Source organism: Brienomyrus brachyistius, chromosome 2, assembly GCF_023856365.1.
Source record: "Brienomyrus brachyistius isolate T26 chromosome 2, BBRACH_0.4, whole genome shotgun sequence".
NCBI lineage: Eukaryota > Metazoa > Chordata > Actinopteri > Osteoglossiformes > Mormyridae > Brienomyrus > Brienomyrus brachyistius.
Window position 1 is genome coordinate 10369014 of NC_064534.1, and position 24418 is coordinate 10393431.

Here is a 24418-nt window from a genome sequence, read left to right on the forward strand (position 1 = left end):
CATTATCACGCATTATTAAAGGATCTTCAAGACCCTTCCTCATTTGAGAGGTGACGCTGAAGCGGAAAGGTTGGGTCCTTCAAGCGGAGTAACATGGAGTCGCCGTGCGCCGGCATCGCTGTGTCAGAGAAGATGGTCACGTGGTCCCCGTCACGCCGACCAGCCTCAGATCCACTCTGCCAAAGCCAGAGCGAACGCTAAATGGAGCACTTATCACTCTCGCCGAGTGACTGCTGCTCTGTCCACAGATAGGGATGTCGTCACCTAGCACCGCACCAGGCAGGCAGGTTGGAGGGACACTGAAGCACGGTTAGTGATAATATGGAGAAAGGTGACTTTTAAAGGTAATGTCATTATGTTCATTTCTGGGCTAAGCAGCACACTGGGAATGGTTATTTGTGTATCACCATCAGCGTACTCAACTTTTACATCGTCGGTGAATGAATTTATTATAATATAATGTGCTCAATGGCCATTTTATTAGGTACACCTGCCAGTACCTACCAGGCATAACCTTCTTCTATTGCCAGAAGTATTTTAAGGGTAGACATATAGGATAGCCAGGTAGAGGGCAGATGTGACTTCCTGATGCCAGAGATGACTATCAACGTATCCAACAGTGCCTCGTGAATGGGAGGGTGATATCAAGTGACCTTCAAAAAGAATGGGACATATCAAGTGCTGTGAAGTGCACTGCTAGGACAATTCATAACAGGCTCATAGAAGCAGGACTGAAGTCCCATATAGCAAGGAAGAAGCCCTTCATCAATGAGAAGCAGGGAAGTGGCAGGTCAGAGTTTACAAAAAATGTGTATTTTATGCAGAAGCATCCCCATAAATTGAGAAATGACTAAAACTAAAAATTTGGTTGTTGTCGCTTAATTTTTTTCCACAGCTGTAAATGATAATTGTTGCCAACTGTATGTGTGGAAAACAATTCTAATAGAGAGTTGAAAGAACTGCTTTACTGTATGATAAATTATCTCCGAGTTTCGGAGCTGACAGGTTGAAAAAAGGTGTACAAACAGAACGCATCACATCACATGAACCTTAACAGGAAGCCTTTGCTCTGAAGATCTTTTTTATGACCCCCATTCATATTCAGTGTCCATTTAGTAACACGATATGATTGGTTCCCTGTGAGCAGGTCCAGAACTATTCTAACCACTTAAACGTGCTGACTGCGGTTTTTAGCTGGTGTGCAGAAATGCACAATGGCCTTTTCATCCCTGTCGTGGGAGAACATGCAGGGCTAGTTACCTTATTGGTGAAAAATAATGGCGTTCCATTAGGCACTACTGGATAATGAAGACATCTGCGCTTAGAAGCCGGATTTAAGCCAGGCACAAAGAACCGGTTTCTGAATAGTTGCATATGAAAACAATGCATATTGTAAGGAAGTAGCTGACAGACTATTTTTCTCTTTTTTTCTTTTTCTCATAATGCTCACGTTAGGCCTGGATTCACAATGTGCAGCCATTACAGTGACAAAATGGCAGCACTTACCAAAAAAGGAACATGACTTTATGGAGGCAGATTGACCCATTACGCCAACATCCCACCCGTTAGACTTCTAAAAGCCATTAGGAGTTATAACCTTGGTCTCTGCAGAGGCAGGCTTCTGAGGAGAACCCATGTGCTATGCTCGCGTCTGCATGTCCGTGAGGCCTAGTGCAAAAGCGTGGCCCATTTTCAATGGGCTTTCCTGACAGAAAAAAACACTATCTCAAGCGTCACACTAGTTCCTTGCATCGTCTTTAAGTGAAAACTTAGAAGGAACACTGGCAGGTCATGAGTCATGCCGGTCTTCCTGGCCTCAGGGGGTTCGGTGCCGCTTAGAAGTGAATGCATCAACACATTAGTGCATTTCACATTATTACCGTCTTTCTTTATTGCATAATTGTTTCCCTTGAGGGAAGTCTGTTATTTTTATGAATGTATACATACTCCTCCATCCAGAGACGTGACTGATGAATGGCCAGCCAGACTGAAGGCTGTTAACACATTATGCCATCACACTCTTTAAGTAATTGCTGACTGTGCCCACTTTACACTATAGGTTTAACACTGAAGACATGATGGAATGTGTGTAAGAGCAGGGGTTGTCCACCTGTCTGTATATGGATAAATGCCTCCGTGGCCAGACTCGCTTGTGTTTGTGACAAAATGCTTTGATTAGGGGAAAAAAACTATATAGTTTATAAACATCATGTCTGCATAGGGTGACCACCTAATCCATGTGGGGGGCATATGAGCTATAACAGGGTTCATAAACTACCATTTCAATTAAAAAGACCTGGATTTCACTTTGGTGCTGAGTTTGTGCTGTGTGCTGATTGGTCAGTCCCCTATAATGATGCTATAATCGTCCTATAATCTATAATGATGCGTGCGTCACTAATGTTAACATAAAACAGCTGCATGAGTCTTTTAATCAAGGAAACAAACCGGTCAAAGCGCAAGAAGAATTGAACTAATTAGCCAAGCACAGGATACCTGAAGTAGTTTGTAAAACTTGAAACAGCTCGTAGTCTCCCCCTCTGACATGGCTTATTTGACCATCCTATGTCTGCAGTAAAATTGCATTTTGATCAAAATCTCCAACAGAATTCACTGTAGCGTTAGCCTTGTTATTGTCGTCATAAGAAGAAGATTGTGCTCCAGAGCTAATATTCTGCATTCTACTTAAAAATGGTGTGGATTTGCCATCAGACTGTTTGTCCCTGATAGTGTAGATGAATATAAGAAGTGCTGCAGTATGCAGAAGTAGGACCCCAGGGGTTCTGTCGTAGCAGCGCTGCACGTGTGAATGATGATTGTCCAGATGTACAAACACAAATGCATGCAGCTGGCACTGCCACTCTGCTGCGCGGTAAGGCAGGCCCGCAGGTTGCACTAGTTTTAACATCAGCTATGGGCCAGAATGTCAGAATGTGACAGTGAGATATGTCTCACTTCAAGCACCAGCAAGATGTATTAATCTCAGCTTGCATTTGAGAAGAGTAACACAAGAGAATCCTTAGAAATTTGCTAAATTTGTTATTGGTTTTGGTCACCAGTAGACACTATTATCTGATATCTGTGAGCTCCATCTATGCTAGTTGGCCTCAAGTGGGATTAAACAGGTTGGGATCAATGTGAAAATCCAGTCATTTGAATATCATCACAGTAATATAATTATAATTAAATAGAACATTCTGACCTTTGATGCCTGTGTTCACTTTGTAAGCATATGTTTGATGTATCAACTCATTCATGGTCCAGCACCCCTGCCATTAAAGGATTTGGTTGAACTTTGTTCAGATCAAACAGAATCTCCATTTGCAGCGAACTGTGTTGTACACATAGTGTATGATATAGCTTTAAAGAATTTGGGTGGTTCACTTTCTGAATTACAGCAGGAATTTAAAACAATATTCACATCGACAATGCATTAGATACAGCCATTTTGAAATCCTGCTAGAATTATGGGTAAAATCAGCAAGCATGTGATCATTGCCTTGCTGTGATGTTTTAGCTTCTGTTTCCTAGTGATTGTGTGATATTCTGTTTTTTTGTTAACTTGCCAGATGTCATTGCATCATGTGTCCTGGGACAGAGAGGCAGAGGCAGTTTTGGTTATATCACGTTAATTATGTTAATTTTGCAAAAGGCAACAAACTATTTAAAGAAATGTGGGAATGAGTGTATAAATGGGGAGCGAGTAACGATGGAAATATCTCACCTTCCAGGCTGAGGGAGATTTCCTGCTAATGTCAGTCAGGTTTAAAATCTTCAGTCCAACTCATTCCACCTTTGATGGGTTGATCTCTTTCTAAATTGTGATTTAAAGTAGAAATTTTAGACGAAACGTAAGTTGAAGGATGAAAATCAATCTACAAATCACTTTTTAGCAAAGCTGTCAATGTACGTTTGAACTCTGTTGATTAATATTCATTAGCTAGTGACTGGAGGTATCGATGGCAACAATTGACCAGCCAGTTTTTCACTGAAAGAGTTTTACTCTCGCATACACAATATCGGGCTTTTATATGTGGTTCTAGATGATGCAGGAAAGCTTTTCATACTTTTTCTTTCTTTTGTGTCTCTTAGCACGCGTTACATCATAGACCTAATTTCCTGTTTTAATAGGGAAATTGTATTAGTGACTCAGCCAAATTATCTGCTTCATTCCTTTTCTTGATGAAGTATGAAGTTTAAATAGACACACCTACATATGCAGACATGGTATGGAAACACACACACACACACACACACACACACACACAAATATATGCCCCTCTCTCTTTTTCTTTGAATGACATATGAGCTTCAGAAGGTGTAAAAATGAACTTCAACACCATCGATATGAACAGAGGGAGAGAAGGTGAATTACAAATTGAAGCTAACTGTCATACACTACATAAACATAAATATATATCTGTATCGGTGTTTGGTCGGTGTTCTGCCAAATGATCCGAGACGACAATGACTGAGACACGTCTCTCTCTCTCTGTCCCGCCAGAATAATTCTGCCCATTTATACAGCTGGGTTATGTCGCAGGATCAGTTGAGGTTGCCCAAGCGTACAGCATCAGGACCCCGTCGGGGATCTCAGTTGACTAATTTCGGGTCACATGCCCCTTCTGTCTGTGTCCGCAGGGTCTCTGGTGCGAAGCCAGTGGCTGGTGGTGCCTCTCCTGCTCCATGCCTGGATCCTGGCCTCCCCAAGCAGCCTCCGCGAGCGGCCTTGTCCCCGGAGTTGCCGCTGCGACGGTAAAATCGTCTATTGTGAGTCCAGCGCTTTCCGCGACGTGCCACAGAACTTGTCCACGGGCTGCCAGGGGCTGTCGCTCCGCTACAATAGCCTGGCGAGCCTCCGGGCCGGCCAGTTCGCCAGCCTCGGCCAGCTGGTCTGGCTCTACCTGGACCACAACTACATCAGCACCGTGGATGGCCGGGCCTTCCAGGGCGTGCGGCGGCTGAAGGAGCTCATCCTGAGCTCCAACAAGATCTCACACCTTCACAATGACACCTTCCACGCTGTGCCCAACCTTCGCAACCTGGACCTGTCCTATAACAAGCTGCAGGCCCTGCAGCCGGGCCAGTTCCAGGGCCTGCGCAAACTGCTGAGTCTGCACATTCGCTCCAACTCTCTGAAGAGCATCCCCATGAGGCTCTTCCAGGACTGCCGCAACCTGGAGTTCCTGGACTTGGGCTACAACCGCCTGCGAAGTCTCACGCGTAACGCCTTTGCGGGACTGCTTAAGCTGACCGAGCTGCACCTGGAACACAACCAGTTCTCCAAGATCAACTTTTCCCACTTTCCACGTCTTAACAACCTGCGGGCGCTCTACCTGCAATGGAACCGCATCCGGTCCATCAGCCAGGGCCTCACGTGGACGTGGACCTCCCTGCAGAAGCTGGACCTCTCTGGAAATGACCTCCAGGTGGTGGACTCACATATCTACCAGTGCCTGCCCAACCTCCAGACCCTCAACTTAGACTCCAACAAGCTCAGCAATGTGTCCCAAGAGGCAGTGGCTGCCTGGATCTCACTGACTACCATCAGTCTAGCGGGCAATGTGTGGGAATGCAGTTCCAGCATCTGCCCCCTAGTGGCCTGGCTTAGGAACTTCAAAGGAAACAAGGAGACGACCATGATCTGCGCTGGACCTAAGGAGGTCCAGGGGGAGAAGGTGATGGATGCCGTGGAAGCGTACAGCCTTTGCAGAGCCACACCGGCCCCACCCGCCCAGACGCCGTCCACTCTGTCCAGCAGCCCATCTAAACCCAAGAGGTTACCCATCCCCACCTTGTCCAAAGTGACGGAGGACCTGTCCCGGGGTAACCAGGCCAGCCCGTCTCCCACGGGCGATCTCTCCGCCATGCCGGAGCAGGAATTCGAACACGTGTCCTTCCATAAGATCATCGCTGGCAGTGTGGCGCTCTTCCTGTCGGTGGCCATGATCCTGCTGGTCATCTACGTGTCGTGGAAGCGGTACCCGGGCAGCGTGAAGCAGCTGCAGGAGAACTCGCTGGGCCGCAAGCGGCGGAAAAAGGCCCGTGAGACCGAGCGCACCCTCAGCTCGCCGCTGCAGGAGTACTATGTGGACTACAAGCCCACAAACTCTGAGACCATGGACGTGCTGGTCAATGGGTCAAGCCCGGTCACCTACACCATCTCGGGCTCCCGCGAATGCGAGGTATGATTCGCCACCCTCCTAAAATCCATTTCCGCTGCGGGGAACGAGAGGTAAATCTTCTGGAGTTTTTTTTTTTTCGTTTTTCAAGGAAAAAAAGATGCGCGCCCCCCCCCCTCATCCCACCCCTTTCCCTGCTGCTTGTGTGTGTGGGGCAGGAAAAAATGGATTGCGTTGCATCGTAGCTTGACTCATACTTTCTTGGGCTTTACAGGTTCTTTTCTTGCCCAGTCAGCCGTGGCAAATAGTAATCTATAATTCATTAAAAAGCATCAATTGCTTCACAGCGTGTCACCGTATTAGCCTAAAGAATGGTTTCACTGTCTTAAAAATAACCCACTGCTTAGCCACAGAAATGTATGTGCCACATCAAGTTACAGTGCAGTGAATCACTCCAAATCCTGCATGGGTTTGACATTGACACTGGCACAGGCCATGGTGAAATCACTGGAAAACAAGGCTCAGCTGAAGCTGTTTGTTAATTATAACACCTGGCTTTATATCTTCTTACCATCTGAGTCATTTGCTGTAAGTGCTCCCAAATTAACGTGTTTAACATTCTGGGATTGCGAACCGCCAATTGATACTTGCACTGTACCAAGATCTGTAATTCCCTCCAATGACGACTTAATCCATTTATAAACCTGTGCATTTGAACGAATTCCGGAATGCCTTTGACTTAATCAGTTAAAGGGTTTGCTTTGTTTTTTTTCCTCGCCTGCATTTGTTCCTGCGCCATTTTCTGTTTCTGTGCGTCATTTTCAATCGCTGAGCTCAGATGTGGTACGGCCTTGATGTCTGTCTTGCTGGGGAAAATGCAGTGTGCAAGTTACGAGGACAGGCTCTGTCATAAGAGGCAGATCTTGTGATCATATGTAAGCAGCTCTCACAGGCTTTCCTCAGGTGCCCATCAACCTTACTCTTCCTATGGTGACATTAGACTGAAGGAGCGTGTGACACGAATGCCGGGCCCTCCTGTCAGGTCCCCGCTCTGACTCCCTGCGCCAATGTGCTTCCCCGGTCTGTGTGCCTCCTGTCTTTCGCTGTATTCTTTCCTGCTTGCAGTGTAATGTCTTTCGTGTGGCCTGTCTGTACTGCGCCGAATGTTCCAGCTTCTTTGTAAGTCTGCGTCGGTCTAATTTCTTAATGATTTCCCGCATGTTTTGCACGACATTCTTGCAAAGCGGCGACGTGGATCTGCCACGAAGGCGCGGTCGTGATTTACGGCGGCGTCTGAAGGCTGTGGTTTCTGCTGGACTTCGCCGACGTCGTGTAATTATGCCGTTTTATTATCGGTGTCTGTGCACGCGCTTCACTACCCAAGAGCGCGGTCAATTACCGATGCAGATACTGGCGGATTTTTTATTGCATTCCGGAAGGAAGAGGGGGATTTAAAGGGAAAGATAAAAAGGATTGTAGCACACTGGGTGCTGGGGGAGGGCTGCATGTGACACCGTTGGCTGCCGTTATGGTGACTCCCCATGCCGTGTAGACATCCCCAGGCTCCCCGGGCGCCCCCAGGGGCTGGGGGGGGGCTGCTGTCTGGGGCTCCAGTATGCTCGACTATCGTCTGTTCCCGTGAGTGTCTGTGCCTCTCGACTGCTAATCCGGCCGGCTTCGCCCTGTGCCTCCATCTGCCAGGCCTGCGCTGTCTGATGCCCACTTAATGAGGGGGTAGATTACCAATATAGGATTTTCATCACTGGGGAGGAAATGGGGGGCCTCTTTTCAATCGCTGAAAGGCAGCAATAAGTAGCCCGTAATGGGATCCTATCATTCTATTTGTCTTGCCTTGTCTATCAGCCTCATTCCTCCTCCAGTCATTTTCTCGTTCCCTCGCTCTGGCTGCATCTTTGCCCCTGCAATGTGAATGACGCATGGTGCAGCTCTCTGTGCCTCACTGGGGATCTGTGTTGGCTTGTGTGCGCCCGTGCCTCTGTCCGTATTGCCAGCTATCCCTAAATAAGCCCGTTCTGAGTTTGGATGCGATATGCAGACGGCAGGAGCTACTGAGGAAGGCTGCTGAGATTCCCCACTCATTGGGAAACCCCTGGTCTTCGCTGTCAGTTGTGACAATGTCTTTTTGAAAATGGAGTCTCTGCAGTATTTTCTGTATTTTTGTTACAATAAATTAAAAAAATCTTCACACTCATCTGTCTGTCTTTCTGTCTGTCTGTCTGTCTTTCTGTCTGTCTTTCTGTCTGTCTGTCTTTCTGTCTGTCTGTCTGTCTGTCTGTCTATCTATCTATCTATCTGTCTGTCTTTCTGTCTGTCTGTCTGTCTGTCTTTCTATCTGTCTGTCTGTCTTTCTGTCTGTCTGTCTTTCTGTCTGTCTGTCTGTCTATCTATCTATCTGTCTTTCTGTCTGTCTGTCTGTCTTTCTGTCTGTCTGTCTGTCTATCTATCTGTCTGTCTTTCTGTCTGTCTATCTATCTACAGGAATCATTGTCCTGCCAGTTCTCATTTAGACCCACCCATAATACCTTCCTGCCTTTGCTAATCCAGCCCCATAATTGCCCTCACTGTTTTCCATTTCCTTTTAAAATGTCAGCCGGCTGTGCCGTTGGCCCCCCCTTTCCATCGCTTAGACGTGCATAATTACAGAAGCACCTTTTTTTAAAAATTATTATTATGTTCGGATAGTCAGATGAGATCCCTGTGCTTTATGGATCATTTCAGACAGCCTCAGTTTTTTCGTAGGGAAAAGGGAAGGTATTTTACTCTATTAATATGCAATGAGATACTTGAATGGGAAGAAAACATTTTTGTGAACATGCCCTTGGTCCAAATTCTTCAGAATTCTGCAAATGATGATGATGATTAATAACAGCAACAATAAAAACATTAATAATAACAAAAATAGCAACAACAATAATCATAATAATAGATTTGTCATGACAATCTCTGGCATATCATTCACCAGCAGCCTCTTTGCCCTTCTGTGATGTTTAGGGCTGTTTTAAAATGCATAAGAAAAGATCATTTAAGATGTTAAGCCAGATGTTGATGCCTGTCCTCCCTAAGGTGTCATTTAAATGGATGAAACATTCTGCTGTGCGGGCAGAAAACAGCATTTGATTCCTGGTTGTACGTTGTTCGTTTTCATTAACGCAAACATCAAGTCAGAGTGCAGAGGGGACTACAAGCACGCGATTAGCAGAAGGGTGGCATGCCGGCTTGCAGCTCACCACGTGCACCTCCGAGTCAGGGGGTTACTGCCCCACCTCCGCCTTGGAGCACGTTGGGTTTGAACCATCTCCGGTGGTCACACGGGCTTCCCCTGGGTGTGCCAGTTTCCTGCCTCAATCTAGGGATTGGTATCTCCAGGTTACCTTGAGAGTGTGTGGGAGTCAGCCAGGGTATCTCATGCGCCGTGCTCTGTCTTTCCTGGGAAAGGCTCCAAGCACAGGACAGGATGAGCACTAAGGAATACGGTTGGCTATAATATAGCGCATTACATAATGGGAACCACATATGCAAAGCACACATGCTTGTATAGTATTCTGGCAGTTTGCTGAGGTCTTTCACCCTCGGCCAACCGCTGCCCATCTGCACCTGTCATCACTGGCTTGCAGGGCAGCCAGAGACCAGCCCTCTTACCGTCTACCCTGCAGTCACCTTCATTTGATCCCAGTCCCCTCCGATAATAATACGGTCGGGGGAAGAGAGCCAAGGTGGCGAGTGGCTGGAGGCTGTAGCTTACGGGTGAGGAGGACCGACGGCGCCACCGGTGGTGTCAGACGGCCTCGCTTCGGGGGGGGGGGGGGGGGGGGGGGGTGTACCATGGTGGGAAGCTCGGTGGCAATCTGGTTAGCAGGCTCAAACAGGATTAATTGCACGGGGGGGGGGGATCGGTTTAATCGTCAATTAATACTTTATGAAAACCGCGGGGGGAGAAACCAAAGTGAAGAAAAAACACACGTGTATCAAGATGACACCTCGACGTGAGCCAATCGCGCACACGGAGCTTAGCTGGACTGCCAGAGAGGGAAGCCAGGACAGCCGCGGTGGGGGGGCGGGATCTGACAGGGGGCCACTTTTGCGGCAAGGCATTGTGGGCCGCGTGGGATCTGTTTACGGAGGGACACACATCATAAAGGGCAGTAAATCTCTGCTTAATTGCTCGCACATCACCTGGTGTCACTGCGTCACTGCAAGTGTTTATGGCTGCTTTTTAGCACAAGGACCATCTACAAAGATACATAAATTAAAAAGATTTGGGTAAACAAAATGTCATCACCACTTCTGCAACATTGTAGTTTTTCTCCATTACTTAATTTAGATCAGAATTAAAATTCTCATAACTACTTATAGCCCTGCGATGGGCTGGCCCCCCACCCTGGGTTGTTCCCTGCCTCGTGCCCATTGCTTCCGGGATAGACTCCGGACCCCCCGCGACCCAGAAGGATAAGCGGTTTGGACAATGGATGTGTCAGAGTTTGTGGGCAGCGACGGGCAGACAGGCGGGCAGGAGGCAAGCAAGGAAGAGGCAGGCGGGCGAAAGTCGGAGAAAATGGGGATTTATTAAGGGGAAGACGGCTACGGGCAGGACAGATTAATGGTACTAACATCTAACATCAATGACGGACAAACGGCAGGGCAAGACGTGGACTGATATAGACAAGACAAGGCGAAATAACAAGGTACAGCTGGGTACGATTGGGGAAGCACATGTGGATAATCAGGGGGTGTGGCACACACGAGGATCAGATGAGCCGGGCATGACAGGATGGATAACTACTTATATTACCTCCACATCACTTGTGCACATCAGAAATGCAAAGTCTCATTCTTTTGGTCAAACTACAAATGCATTTACTGATTCCTACATTATCAATGTTGGTCAAAATGTATTATACCGGTATTCTGTTCAATAGTCCTTCCATCCATTTTCTGAAACGGCTTATCCTGTGCAGGGTTGCAGGGGGTCCGGAGCCTATCCCAGAGGCTAAGGGCACGACGCAGGGTGGTGCCCAGAATGGGGCGCCAACCCATCACAGACACTCTCACACGCACACCTTTGGGCAATTTCCCAAGTCGAATTGGCTTCAGCATGCATTTGGACTGTGGGTGGGGGGGGACACCGGATAACCTGGAGGAAACCCCACGACGACATGGGGAGAACATGCAAACTCCACACACATGGAACCCTGGCAGAGATTTGAACCTGTTGAATAGTCTTACCCCCCCCCCCCCCCCCCCCCCCCAAACATCTAGGCATTAGTTCATTGTATAAGTCGGTACATGCAAAATGGTTTAATTAGTTGTCATAGCATATTCTCTATTCAACTCTTTTATGATTTCTTTTTCGTTTTTTTTATAAATGTGTCCTGAATTAATGAATTGCTCTTGACGTTCACCAATAGAGGGGAATGTTTGAAGCGTTAGATCGACCAATGATCAACCAGCTCTCTAAAATACCTTAGAGGTGCATCTCATGAATCTTCAGTTGGCAAGCATATATTGACAAAGAACAACACAGTGTTACAATTTGACAATGGAGGATCAACAAGGAAATGAACAGAGTCATCAGTCGGTAAGAGGGAGTGAAGTAAGGCTGCATGGTGGAAGGGCAGGGAGGCAAAATAGAAGAAGAGGTAGAAGAGGCCAAGATCAGAGGCACGTTCCTGAAGGAATAAGGACCACAGTCGTGGACCATGTTATGGCTACACCCTGGTGTTTAAGCTCCACCTTAGTGATGTCATCCTGTCAAGGTGACTGTAGATGGAGTTATGACTACGCCCTGGAGTTTACACTGATCCTTAGTGATGTCGTCCTGCTAAGGTGACCGCAGGTGGAGTTATGACTGCGCCCTGGTGTTTATGCTCCACCTCAGTGATGTTGGCCCACACCGCTTAACAGCAGGTGGAGTTATAGCCATAGCAGCCGGACATGAAGTGCCCCAGCATGAACCAATTGAAGCGCCTGGGATAATTCTTCGCTGGCCTGTGAGTGAATGACCCTGCAAACAAGGTGAGCGTCTGCCTGATGTTCCTACACAGGGTCACTCAGCCTCATGTGACATGAACCTGACAAAACTGCCGACTGCATGAATGATGTGGCCCGTTTGCTCTGTCCGTCCTGGTGCTTTTGGGCCTCCGTCACCCAGCTGAACTCTTTGGGATGCTGAGCAAACAGCATTTTGGGGAGTAACCTTCACAGGAGAATGTTACCAGCATCACCGCTGAAATGCCTGGCAAAGCCTGCGCAGGTAGGGCTGAGACTGCTTCAGTGTGCGGTGCGGTTGGTTTTCGGGGTCCTCTCTCCTCTCCGGGGGAGGTGGCATAGTCTCACCATCCCCAGGAACAGCGGGCATGTGGAGCCTTGCCAAGGCAGCATGATAGAAAATGGCCTGCAAGGAAAAGGTGAGACCAGAGTTAGCAGCAGACAGGCAGAGAACCTGCAGGCTTTGTGCGTGAGGGAGGTGGACGCTGCAGGTGCCCCTGTGGTGCCTCCGTCAGGGTGGGTTTCCAGCCCTGGTTACAGTCCAATAATGGCATACCCCCCCTCTCCTAATGATAGCCAGAGCTGCATTGAAGTGTCCCTCCCCATGTTCATGGAGACACTAACGACTCATCTCTATAGATATTAAAATTGGTGGGGCGTTGTTCCTTTATCGCCCCCTTCAGATAGTGATTCAGGGGCCTCTGTAAAGCGATGATCTCTCTGAATTTACCACAGTATCTGTGCCCCTCCAGCACGCAACATGTGACAGCTGTCACATGGGAAAGATTATCGGGTGATAACACAGGCTGAGAAGCAAGAGCGCAACACCCAGGAAAGCGTCTCGAGGTATACTAAACACATTGTTTCTTTTGCTCTAATGTTAAGCGCATTACTTGGAAGCAGGAAGTTGAGTCTGAGATCTCAGTGTCTGTTAATCCTTTGTTTGAAGGACTGGGTGCTTTTTAATCTGTGAAGAAGAAGTTCAAAACACAGCACAGATTCCTCCGTCGTTACTTAAGTGCTTCATCAGGTATGAATTCTGCTTTGTAGAGCAGATCAAGTACAGAAATAAGTACAAAAATGTCCGCAAACTTTATTTGATGGATCAGATTTATTCCAGGGGGAATTTTCATTAAGGGAATGAACTCTATAAATTTAACTAAATTTCACTGCAGTAAAAATATCTTAAAAAAGCTTTTTTTCCCCTGGATTACTGAGAAAAAAAACCAGCTTGGGCAAAGAAAAAAAAATAAAAAATCAATTTGGTGATGTGTGTCATATTAAAGTGGGGAGCTGTGTAGCTCAGTAGATTTGGCTGCTGTGCTTGTGATCAGAAGGATGTAGGTGCGGAATCTCGTTGTTGGCAGAGTGATCTCACCATTGGAGGCTTTGAGCAAGGCCTTTAACCCCAGGTGCTCGAGGGACTGTCTGACTTTTTCACAGGATATGTGTCGTGTTAGATGAAAGCTTCTACGAAATTAATGAAATGTAAGTCGATGTGTCATTGCTAGCTTTCTTTGTTGGGTTATAACAGGGAAACATGGAACATTCTAGAAAGGCGCAGTGGCTGAGTGTCTTCTTTTGTTTCATTTTTCTTTTTTTTTTGTCTTGATGGGAGTCTGCAGTCCAATCAGACAGGGAGTCCTAATTAATCCCGCTTCTCCGTTAGCCGGTTCTGCATATGTCTGCATTCTCATTGTCTCTCTCGCTCTCTCTTCAGCCCCAGCGCTCTTTATCCCCCTCGTTCCGCCGACCCAGTCTGTCTGCCTTTTCCTCCCTCTCTCTCTCTCTCTCTCTCTCCCCGATCCCATGCACCTGTCTGTGCCCTACTGATTGGGAGGCAAGAGCACAGTCGAGGAGACGCTGATGCCGCTCAGTGGGTCCGGGAGAGGAGGCAGTGAAGGCTGGCAGCTATAGCGCCCGTGGGAGTCCTTCACAAACCCATATCATGGCTTTAGCTGCACGCCAGCACAGCACTGCCGTTTTATTTAAATAATTCCGATGCCGCCTCCGATGTTCAGCTCCTTCCCGAGCCGGTTACGTGTCATTTCCGGACCTCCCCGTGCTGTCATCGAACCAGAAGGTTTCCTTTCTGAAAACAGGAATAGTGTTTGTCTTACAGCGCATTATCCTGGTAAAAATGTCAGGGAAAGTCCCGGGTGCTCGTCATTGATCAAATCGCGCTTCCTTCGAGCCACTGTGTGGGTTTATAAGACCACATTTAACATTTCTGGACTGTGTTCGTTTTGCTAATATATGGAGATTTTTGATATATAATGTCCTTGATAGTTTCATTATGCAGATATATTGGAAATGGAAAAAAGGTTAAATTTAAGTGGCAACATAAATGACACATAACTAACTGCCAGGTTCCTTTAAGCCATTATCTTGTCAAGATTTCACTTTAAACCCAGAGGAATGAGGTCTATTTGCTTATCAAGGTCACCGGCATCTCTCCCCTCCCTGCACCAGTTCCCAATGCCCTCGCAAGGACCTTTTCGTCATCACTGTCTCTTTCTAAGTTATTATTTTAGTCTGGCCCAAAACTAGACACGGTGCTCTCAAAATAAATAAATAAATAAATAAAGCACGACGGAGGGGCAGGGATGGAGGAGCTCAAGCTGAAAATGAGACATTGAAGTTCTGGCCACGGGTTGGTCTCCCCTGCACTGTCCTGAAATTGGGCCGACTGCAGACCCCGCTCGGCTGAGACGTACCAGAAGCTCCAAGGTGTTACGGAAGATCCCGCGGTGCCGTCTGTTACTGACAAACCCCGGACAGGGCCGCTCTCACCATCTCATCCGACTCTGGATGAGCGGGGAGAGCGAAAGGCTCCTTTGCAGGCTGCACTGCACCATGGGAGCACAGGACGCCCAGGCTAATGGCAATTCTTCCAGCCTGAATAGCTGATGGCCCCATGGGTACATACCCCCCCCCCATCCTAGTGTGATGTACCCCCCCCCCCCTTAATCTCCTCAAGTGAGCATTGAGAAGGAGAGCATTTAGAAAGTAGTGGTATCCTTTTCATTATAACCTCTAAGTCTCCATGCATCTGCCATGCATTTACTCAAATGATGGGGGTTCTGGGTTAATCGTCTGTTAGGAGACTCTGCAGCTCACCCTACTTATTTCCCGCTCCTCCCTTACGCAGGAGGAGTGAGGCGTTCATCCACGGACCGTCTGCTCCCCAGCAACGAAACACCCACATAACTTACATTCATAAAGTCACATGAACACAAACATGCAGACGCACCCACATGCGCGCATGGTGAGGGGGTGTGGCCTACAGAGGTAGAGTCAGGTGACCAGGGTGTTTCAGGTCACTGAGTCACACGCATCCTTTTTTTGAACAGCCTGAGAACATCTGTAGGTGCTTCGTTGTCCTTACCTGTGTTTTCATTCTGGGGTTATATTAACCCCGAAATCATAGTTTCCTTTCATGCTTGAAATGGTAGTTTCCTTACGCTTTGACCGTGTTCCCCGAATAGCGATTACATCCAGAGACAGCTTCACACACACACACACACACACACACACTCACAGAGTGAAAAGCTCAGCTCCCAGTTCTCTGTCCAGAGCACAATAGCTGTGGTGTGTGAAGCTCGCATGGCCAGCAAAAGTTAGTGTGACTAATCAAACGCTGCTCTGATCTGATCCAGATTCCATCTACATCCAATCGCACCACAATCCACTTAATCTGCCAAAGTGGAGGGGCGGGGTTAATGAGCTGTTTACGGTGTACCGCTTTCTTAGCGACAGCCATTGAGGTCTGGGCTGGGGTGAGCTCCAAAACAACCGCAGTTCTTCAAATTATTTTGGTGCAGGTGGGTACCCTACTGGGTTGAGGGTCTTAACCCTGCCCCCGTGTGTGTAAAGTGTGTGTCTGCTTTCCTCCCACTGTCCTGAAAATCCGTTGTTCTATGAATCGGTATCCCAGAATTGACCATAGTGTGTGAGTGTCTGTTTCCTGTTATAAGGTAGCATCCTGTCCAGAGTGGTCCTCAAACCTTGTGCCTCCTGTGCTCTCAAGATGAGCCTGTACTTGATACGCGGTTGGAAGATAGATGGATGGATGGATGGATATTCAAATTAAATATCTGAAGCTCGACTGCTTGAAAGCCTAAGGGGATGTTTTAGAGGAAGGATCCATTCCTGGCATGAGTGGATGTGAAGTCGAACTGCCCAGAGACCACTTTTATCATGTCATAAACACTTCAGCTGTTGCCGGTGCTCGCAGCCCCCCCAAAGCGGACGTCACGCTCTGCCAGCTTCTCCGCAGCCTCACATGCACGGCCACACTCCGCACAGCCCCAGTCATCGTTTCTGGGTTCAGCCTTAACGTGTCATGATTCAGACTCGCTGACATTTACTCAGCGAGTGAGCAAGCACAGGTATGCCTGTCATTACTGTTATATCAGGGGCTCACGTTTGACCCTGGCGTCGTTTTTCCTGCCCAGACCCAACACCTCACAGGCCTTGGGCGTTCTAGGCTGAGGCCCTGAATGAATCTGAATGAGCCTCGAATGACTTGTTTAGTTCGGATGCTTTGACTTCCATGCTCTCAGTTTCAGAATCCCCAGACAGATTAGGTCTCTAGGCTAAACCCCGGATGTCTTATGATCCTAACAGCGCCCCCGGCCTAAACGCAGTGTTGACGCAGACAGGACCCTTTCCAGTGGCTGTGTCGAGCTCTGGTTACATAAAACTCTTCCCTCCTGAGCTCGCAGGGGAAGCTGTTTGTCTGCAAACAGCCCTTAATAAGCCAAATTGTGTTTGCACGGTTCCTTATCCAACCTTTGGCTAATGCCGCTTTCCTGGGGGAGAGCAAGGCCCCCTTCCTCGCTTCTTTTTCCCTCCTTCCCCTTCATGGCTGAGCCGGCCTGTTGCGAGTGCTGGCCAAATTTGCCACGGAGCATCGGGCTGCTCAGAGGCTAGACGCCCCGTGGTCAGTGCTGCCCAAGTCAGATAAGGCCGGTTCTGTCGCTGAGAGGAAGCAGGACGGCCGTTTCCCACTAAACGATCTCACTGGAAGGCAGCGGAGACGTTTTGCACATTGACCGGGAGGAATTGGATGAAGAGTCTCAAACCTCACACACAACCAGTCTTGGGACTTTTCTCTAAAGACACTGCTAAGTTCTAAAGTGCTATATTCTCAGTACTACCTATGAGAATGTTGTCTCGAAGAAGATCCTTTAGTTTACTGCGCATGGTACTATGTTCCAGGTATAATGGTTGCCCGTTCCCCCGGCTCCTCCGCCTGGCACTGATCGGACTCCCCGTGACAAGGCAGGCTCTGTCTTTCAGATAATCCAGCAGGGCCATGGCAATGCCACGGACTTCGTTGGTCGCCATGGTTACTAAATCCCTTCTCTGGTGGAGTGGATTCGGCGAGAGTTCTCCCGGTCCTTCTGCCTGGAAGGATGGGAGGTAGAGCTGCCCCTTACATTAAAAAAAATAATAATAAAATCTACCCGCACTCATTCCTCTCCTCAGACTCATCAATCGCACCTTTGACTGTCTAACGGTCCCCCCTCTGTTCCCCTGAGAACTGAGTCCTATCTCTTTCTATTATTTTCATGTAGACAGAGCCTGAATTACAATGTAACTGTTGCAGAGACTTCCAAAGGCAATAGACTTTAGACTACCGATTTTCTCGATTGCTTTGGCCCCTTTTCGTGAAACATTCTCAAGACTATAAGAGCATTTCTCCAAACAGTTCACGCATATATTGTAGTACAACACTGTGGTTTAGCTGCAAGTCTGTAACATACCCCAAAAAATGTATTAATGTCTCAAAAGCGAATAATTCCACTAATGAATTTGTTATTGCCACGAAAATAAAAAAGTACAGTCAGCATCGTTTTAACCACGAGCGTCAAAATGCTTAGATATATTGTCAGTATGTCAGTGTAAGTCTGCTCCTGAACTCCACAATGCTGAATTATAGTCGGTTCCCACTTTCTCATTGTCACTGGCCAATCATTCTTCTTTAGAAAACTGATACTTATTCATGTCAAAGATACTAGTTTGAACACTGTGAGGCTCTGTATTACAGTATGTAACGTTCACTGGCAAGAGAAAGCACTCGCATGCACGTGTAACTTCTTCAGATCTCAAGACATAGTACAATAGTAAAAAAAAAAAGTCACTTAGCACTGTATAATAGAATATCAGCAAAATGGCAACAAATCATGTGCTGTAGGAACCAAAAATGCAACAGCGCCATATCAAAGCAATTTATGTAATATATATTTTAAATCATTTTGAAAGCTTGATTAACTGGATGTGGTGGCAAACATGATGGTCACATACATGTATCATTTTCAGTGTAAAAATATTACAGTGGGAAACTACATAATCTCTTTTGACCAACAAGACTAAAACAAGTGAAAATTGTGACAAATGATGACAATTATACAAAACCATTTGCATGCATGTAAACTACAATATTTGTAAATTTCTGCGAACCAATGAGAAATGGTGTTCTGCTGTGCAGAAGTGACGTCGTGGTGCGGGGATCACACTTCTTGTTTTGCGGATGTTAATTGTCATTTGAGAAATGCTCCGAAACAAAGCTGAAAAACTGCAATATAAGGCCATTGTAAAGTTTCATCAACACTGTCTGTTTACGAAAAAAAAGTAGCCTGCATCCATCTGGACAAATAACTGTAAAGCTGAGAAGTGCAGCTGAAAGATGATCTTATGGCACCCGACCGTGACCTACGTTTTCTGGAACAGTCTAAGTGCTGGTGAAACATACAATGGACACATAATGCACCGTCCAAAGGGCTCTTTCAAGGGACGTCCTGCTTTCTGCCCGTGTAAGACTTGTTTTGTTTGTGTGATATGAAGTATTTGTACACATTTTTGGTGATGGTGGAGCAAGAGCTGTTAATGTGCCAGGTAGGATTCTTTTTCTCATCACCGTTTGTAATGTTCCGGAATCTGGCACCTGATTGTAAAATGGGTCTGCCAATAGTGGCAATTATCGGTGAAACCAGAGTGCGCCCATCCGCGCATGGGGGCGGCTCTGCGGCTTAGCCCGCCGTGGGAAACTTGTCAATTCAAGTTGATGTTCAAAAAACCAGGACGGAGGCATGCAGGTCCTGGACCTGACAGCTGCGAGCCAGAGCGATGTTCCAGAATGCATACAAGAGGCCAATTGTGTGCTGCTTAAATATTTATTCCATCAAATCATGGGCCTCATTTTCATAGCTAGCAAGGATAAGCGGTCAGGGCGTGGAGGGGGAAGGTTAATGGTAGGAATAGCTGCAGAAAATGTGGCATGAAAGTACGGCAAAGGTCATTTCTACAGCTGACCTTGGATGACTGAGACCACCCAGTACTTGCATTCGTGGTTCCAGGCCTTATGCTCGATTGATCCTCGATATTGCACCATTCTTATCAGTCCATCAGCAATGAGCAATCCTGGGGGGAGGGCAGGGGGGGGGGGGGGAAGGGGGGACTTCAACTTCATCTGTGTTGCACTCCAGTTCAAACATTTGCTGGAGCCATTTGAGGAATATTATCGGTACAGCTTATAACTTACCTTTCATAGAGGGGGGAAGGGAAATCGATATTGCATGTTCTGTAAAGTGTTCTCACCTGAGATAAATCAGCAGGCCAGATTATCCTGAGGCCAGAGAACAGGGTCATTCCATCAATGGCGGATCAGGGGCATGTATCGATCTGCTGGCGTGGGTCGCGAGTGGCATCGCTGAGTCCCCCTCATCCGTCCCAATTAGTTTCCAGTAAAGTATCTCATCAATCCCCATGTGTTTCCTGAACCAGCATATGGCCATGCTCCATGGAAGGGCATCCAGGCCGGTGGAACCAGCAGCATGCAGACCCAGATTTAGATTCTGGCTGTTACCAAGTGCTGGCAGTGATCACCAGGCTCTCCACAGCCGGGCAACACCATCAGAGATCCTTTTAATTCTGCTAAGCATGATGAAGGCTAGCTGAGGTCTTTTAACGATGTTGAGAAAACTATTCTCCTTTCACAGTAGGTTCTACTGGAAGCAGAGGTGTTCTTGTGATCATATGCTGTTGTTTTCAGTTGTGGTTAAATTTTGAAACAATTTCCTGCAATATCCTTGTCTATAAGATGTTATATTTGATTCAGTCACTTATAACCGAAGCCAAGAACTTGAATCAACATCTAGTCCACCTGGCAAAGTTGGGCTGTTGGATTCTGCTTGCTTTCAGTTTGAAAAAGATCTGGGTAGCTTACAACAATGCCATATGAAGTATCAAGTGTTCCAAGATGTTTGTATCTTCTCCTCCGCTAACTTGCTAATGATATTAAGCCCTCTTTCTGGATGTGGGGACTGTGACAGGGAGGTTGTAGCCTGCTGTCCTTCTGCCAGTTCCAATGATTCGCAAGGGAGGTTCTGATATGCGATGCAATGCGCGTGCAGCTGCTCTCTCATGTCACATTTGTCTGCGAGTTAGACCATGGGCAGCACAGCTGCCGCAGATCCTCCAATTCCGCCCCTTAATGACGGACCTGTTTATTGGGATCCCAGGAGTCGTTAAGCTCGGTGACACACGGAGGAGACACCTTCAGCTCCTCTCAGTTCCCTTTTTCGCTTTTGCTCGTGAAAACACTACTGCGATCCAATAGCTCAGCTTCAAGCCGCGTCATCCGTGGAATATGAATCTGGTCACAATCCCAGTGAACTGAATTTGATGACAATTTGCGCGTGGCGATCGAGAAAACAAAGAAGGATATGGAGATGGTTGTGTGCTTCCTTGGAGACTTTCTGGTTCTGCTTGTATTCCAAAGTTCGATCCAGTGCTGCTGAGTGGTATAATTAGGTAGCAGTGGGAGACAGGTGGGACAGGCGTAGCTCCTGAGACCTGCTGAGTCCACACCCCACGTTTCGGGGATGAGGTGTGGATATCTCAGTCACTTTCTGGAACAAAGCCACCTACCCCATCCTTCATTTCCCAGTCCCCCCATGTCTCATATGTATGAAACAAAGCCAAACTCCCTAGTCCTCAGTGGTGATGGTGGGGGGGTCATATATCAACAAGGGCTTCTCTTCCATATCTCACAGTAACTTTTGCCACTCGTACTTTTCTGAGGAGCACAGGCTCAGAGTGTGTTCCATCAACAGGCTATGCAGCCCTGTCTTATTTCCTGTCAAACCTGTAAGCAGGGATTTCCTGTAAAACCTCAAACTGGGACACAGTGTTCAAAATAAGGGAGTGGAGGAGGTTTGAGCTTAGCCTTGTGGACCATGTGAGGGGGAGAAGTTGGAGAGGTGCAGTCGTCCGTGTCAGGGTTTCTAAGCAGGCCTTCGGAACGTTCTCCAAACCACCCTGGGTGGCAAAGCCTGTTATCCATCCACCTTCTCCTCTGCAGGCCATCGGCCATCTCCATGGTGCTTTTCACATACTCCTTGGTCCTTGTGCCATCTTTGCTATTTTTTGTTCCATGACAGGGGGACTGGATCCCTGTCTAATGAGGCTCCTAATAAAGAAATGGGAGGAGGCTCCATCACTCTGCAGGGTTTCTGCCTTAAAATACCTGCTCACTATGCTAATGGCCATGCTAAAGCTCAGAATCTGGGATCGTTCAAGGTCTTCACAACAAGGACTGGATTGATATTCATAGTGATTATCTGGCCTCTTTCCCCTCTGTCTTATTTTTCCTTTCGGACTTTCCAGTTATTAGTTGTCAATGGAGGACCGTTGACTTACAAACGATGTGCCTCAGAAGTGGTCAAAGAGCTTGGACTTGAGATCAGACTATTCTACCCTCCGGGGATCTGCTGTTGTTCCCATTTGTTAGGTCACAGACTTCTTTTCACGCGGTAGAAGTGCTCTTTCGACATCATTTCAGATTCAGAGGAAAGAAATAATAAAAGATTATCGCGTGTCCAGATCGGGATTAGTCTGAGAAGTCTTATTAAATGCTTGAAAGAAACACTTCTGGACACTTCCCAGAGTCTTTATTTTTTCAGAGTGATTATTTCCTGGCCTTTTGCAGTGTTCGGCGAATTCATCCTGGTCCCCTGGGATCGGCCATCCACATACACCTACTGCCACTTTGGATTCTGGCACCTCAGCCTCCGCCAGCCCCCCACCTGTTTATCAGCTCCCATCCTGGGGACAGGATGTGCCGAGGCAGGTGTGCAGAGCAATGGGAAACAATGGGTAACCTAAAGGTTATGCTGTACCGTCTTAAAGCAGTTGACCATTCTCTGCCGCATTTGGAAGCAAGAAAATATCTCTGGGAAACTTTACAAGGACGAATGGAAAGGCTTAAAAAATGAAAAACATTGGAGGAGAAACTCGTAGCGATAGCTTTGTATATCTTTAGCGATTTCTTTTTGTTTCTCTCCTTACTTGATGATGATGAACAGCAGGGGGTGAGTTAAAAAATTCCAGGGGCCGCTTCTGTAGCGAGCCCTTTCCGGCTGAACATGACTTTTATCACAGCATATGAAGATAAATTGAACATCGGTTTGCTTATCTAACTCTCCTCTCGTCCGCGATTCCTCGTGCAGAAAATCGATGAGCTGATTTGTTGGTCGAAATGAAGAATTTAGCCCGCGCAGGCGAGACTTGCAGGACGTATAGCGCGGCGCACCGCTGTCCAACAATTCGGGGTCCGTGTGGGGTGGGGGGCATGCAGACAGTGCCTGTTTTTTCCCTATTTATCCTGATTTGCCGAATCATCTCCAATGTTCGAACGCTCCCTGTCCTGACCGTTTGTAGGTGAGAACGTGTAACGTGGAGAGAGGTTCCTGATATGAATTATGCTTTGCACGGATCTGGCAGACACTCATCCAACTGTGTAAACACCAAAGTGGCAGCATAAATTAAGAGGCAATAAACATGCAATTAAATTGTTTAGCTCAAACCAGCATGGGAGATGTCAGGCAAGGTGTTTGAATTGCTCATCTACGGACAGTTGGTGGTGACTGAACATTTTGTGTGGCGCATGGTACCGGCGGTAGGGGGGGAGAGAGAAGAGATTGAAAAAGCCAATATTATGCCAATGTGGACACAACAGGAAGTGACCTCAGAGCTGAAAGATTACTGAAAGAGCCCATAGAGGTAAACAATGCTTCTCTGTTGGAAAGCAATTTGCCGTGCAGCCCTTCAGTTGTTTATTGGTCACAGCTGAAAAGCAGATCCCTGAAGTTCTGGCTGGGCTTTGAGCTCAGTTTTCCCAAGAAATTCTCCTGGAAATATATTGTTGTCAATTGACACAGTGCTCTGCCACAGAGTCCTAATGGAGCCCTGCACGCGTCGGGGCCAGGAGGCTAATTGGCTGTCCTTGTGTGATTGATGGCCAGGTTTCCCGGATGTGCCAAATTAGCAAAGCCCAGGGTGGGGCGTAGGGAGAGAAGGAGGGCAGGCTGCAGGGAATAGCGGCACGTTCATGAGCTCTGAAGCGGAAGGGAAAAAGGCAGCACTGCGAAACAGCAGATGCCCCTCAGAGGGGCCAGCAGATGCTGTCTCGCTGATGGATGAGGTGGGGGTATGTGTTTGGGCGGGAGACCCGGCACAGTGCATCAGACTCTGTCTCTGCCTGGCTGGCACCAGGTACATCTTCACCCTTGAATCAAAGCACAGGTAACAGCTGGCTGGTCTACACCTTGATAGCCAAGGCTTCTTCGTTGTTAGTGTTGGATTTAGTCACAAAAACCACAAACCTAATGCAGATCTGAGTGTGAGCAGGGAACTGGAATGGGAGTATAACTCTGCCAACCGCAGTGTGATCATGGCAAAGCTGAGTTTCCTGTCAGAGCATACATGCGACGCATACATGCGACTCATACATGCGACGCATACATGCGACACAGGCATGCGACGCATACATGCGACACAGGCATGCGACACATACATGCGACACAGGCATGCGACACAGGCATGTGACACAGACATGCGACACAGGCATGCGCGCAATACTGTACATGCTCTGTATCGAGCTTCTCCTCTTTGTTTTTTCATTTTGATTCAGTATACATTCCGATAATGGCAGGCAAGGCCATCCATCTCACTTCAAAGCAAATGTTTGTGTGTCCGATCTCCCCTTTGGACCTCATTTGGATCCACTTTCAATTGCTTGCAGCACTTAGTGAAATTTTATTTAAAAGTAATTTAACATAAATTGATGAAAAGCGGAATTTTCATAGTAAACGCAGTACATGAAATGATTACTTGCCTGCTGTACGCCAATTCAAATGCAATTCTGTGAGATGCAGCATAGTTTGTTGCAGATCTCGACATGGTTTTTCATCTAGTCACCTGAAATATTTATTGGGAGAAAC

At 47.3% G+C, this 24418-nt stretch overlaps 1 protein-coding gene across 2 annotated transcripts in view; it reads left to right on the forward strand.

The window, feature by feature from the left end:
• Window positions 1-24418, forward strand: part of LOC125716779 (leucine-rich repeat transmembrane neuronal protein 4) — a 105418-nt gene that overhangs the window by 5426 nt on the left and 75574 nt on the right. For both annotated transcript variants that reach the window (XR_007384404.1, XM_048989522.1), the window contains exon 2: window positions 4642-6185. Coding sequence is in view for 1 of the 2 variants with exons in the window: in XM_048989522.1 (XP_048845479.1) it covers window positions 4642-6185 (1544 nt within the window). In the remaining variant the exon portion in view is untranslated. The remainder of the gene's footprint in view (window positions 1-4641; window positions 6186-24418) is intronic.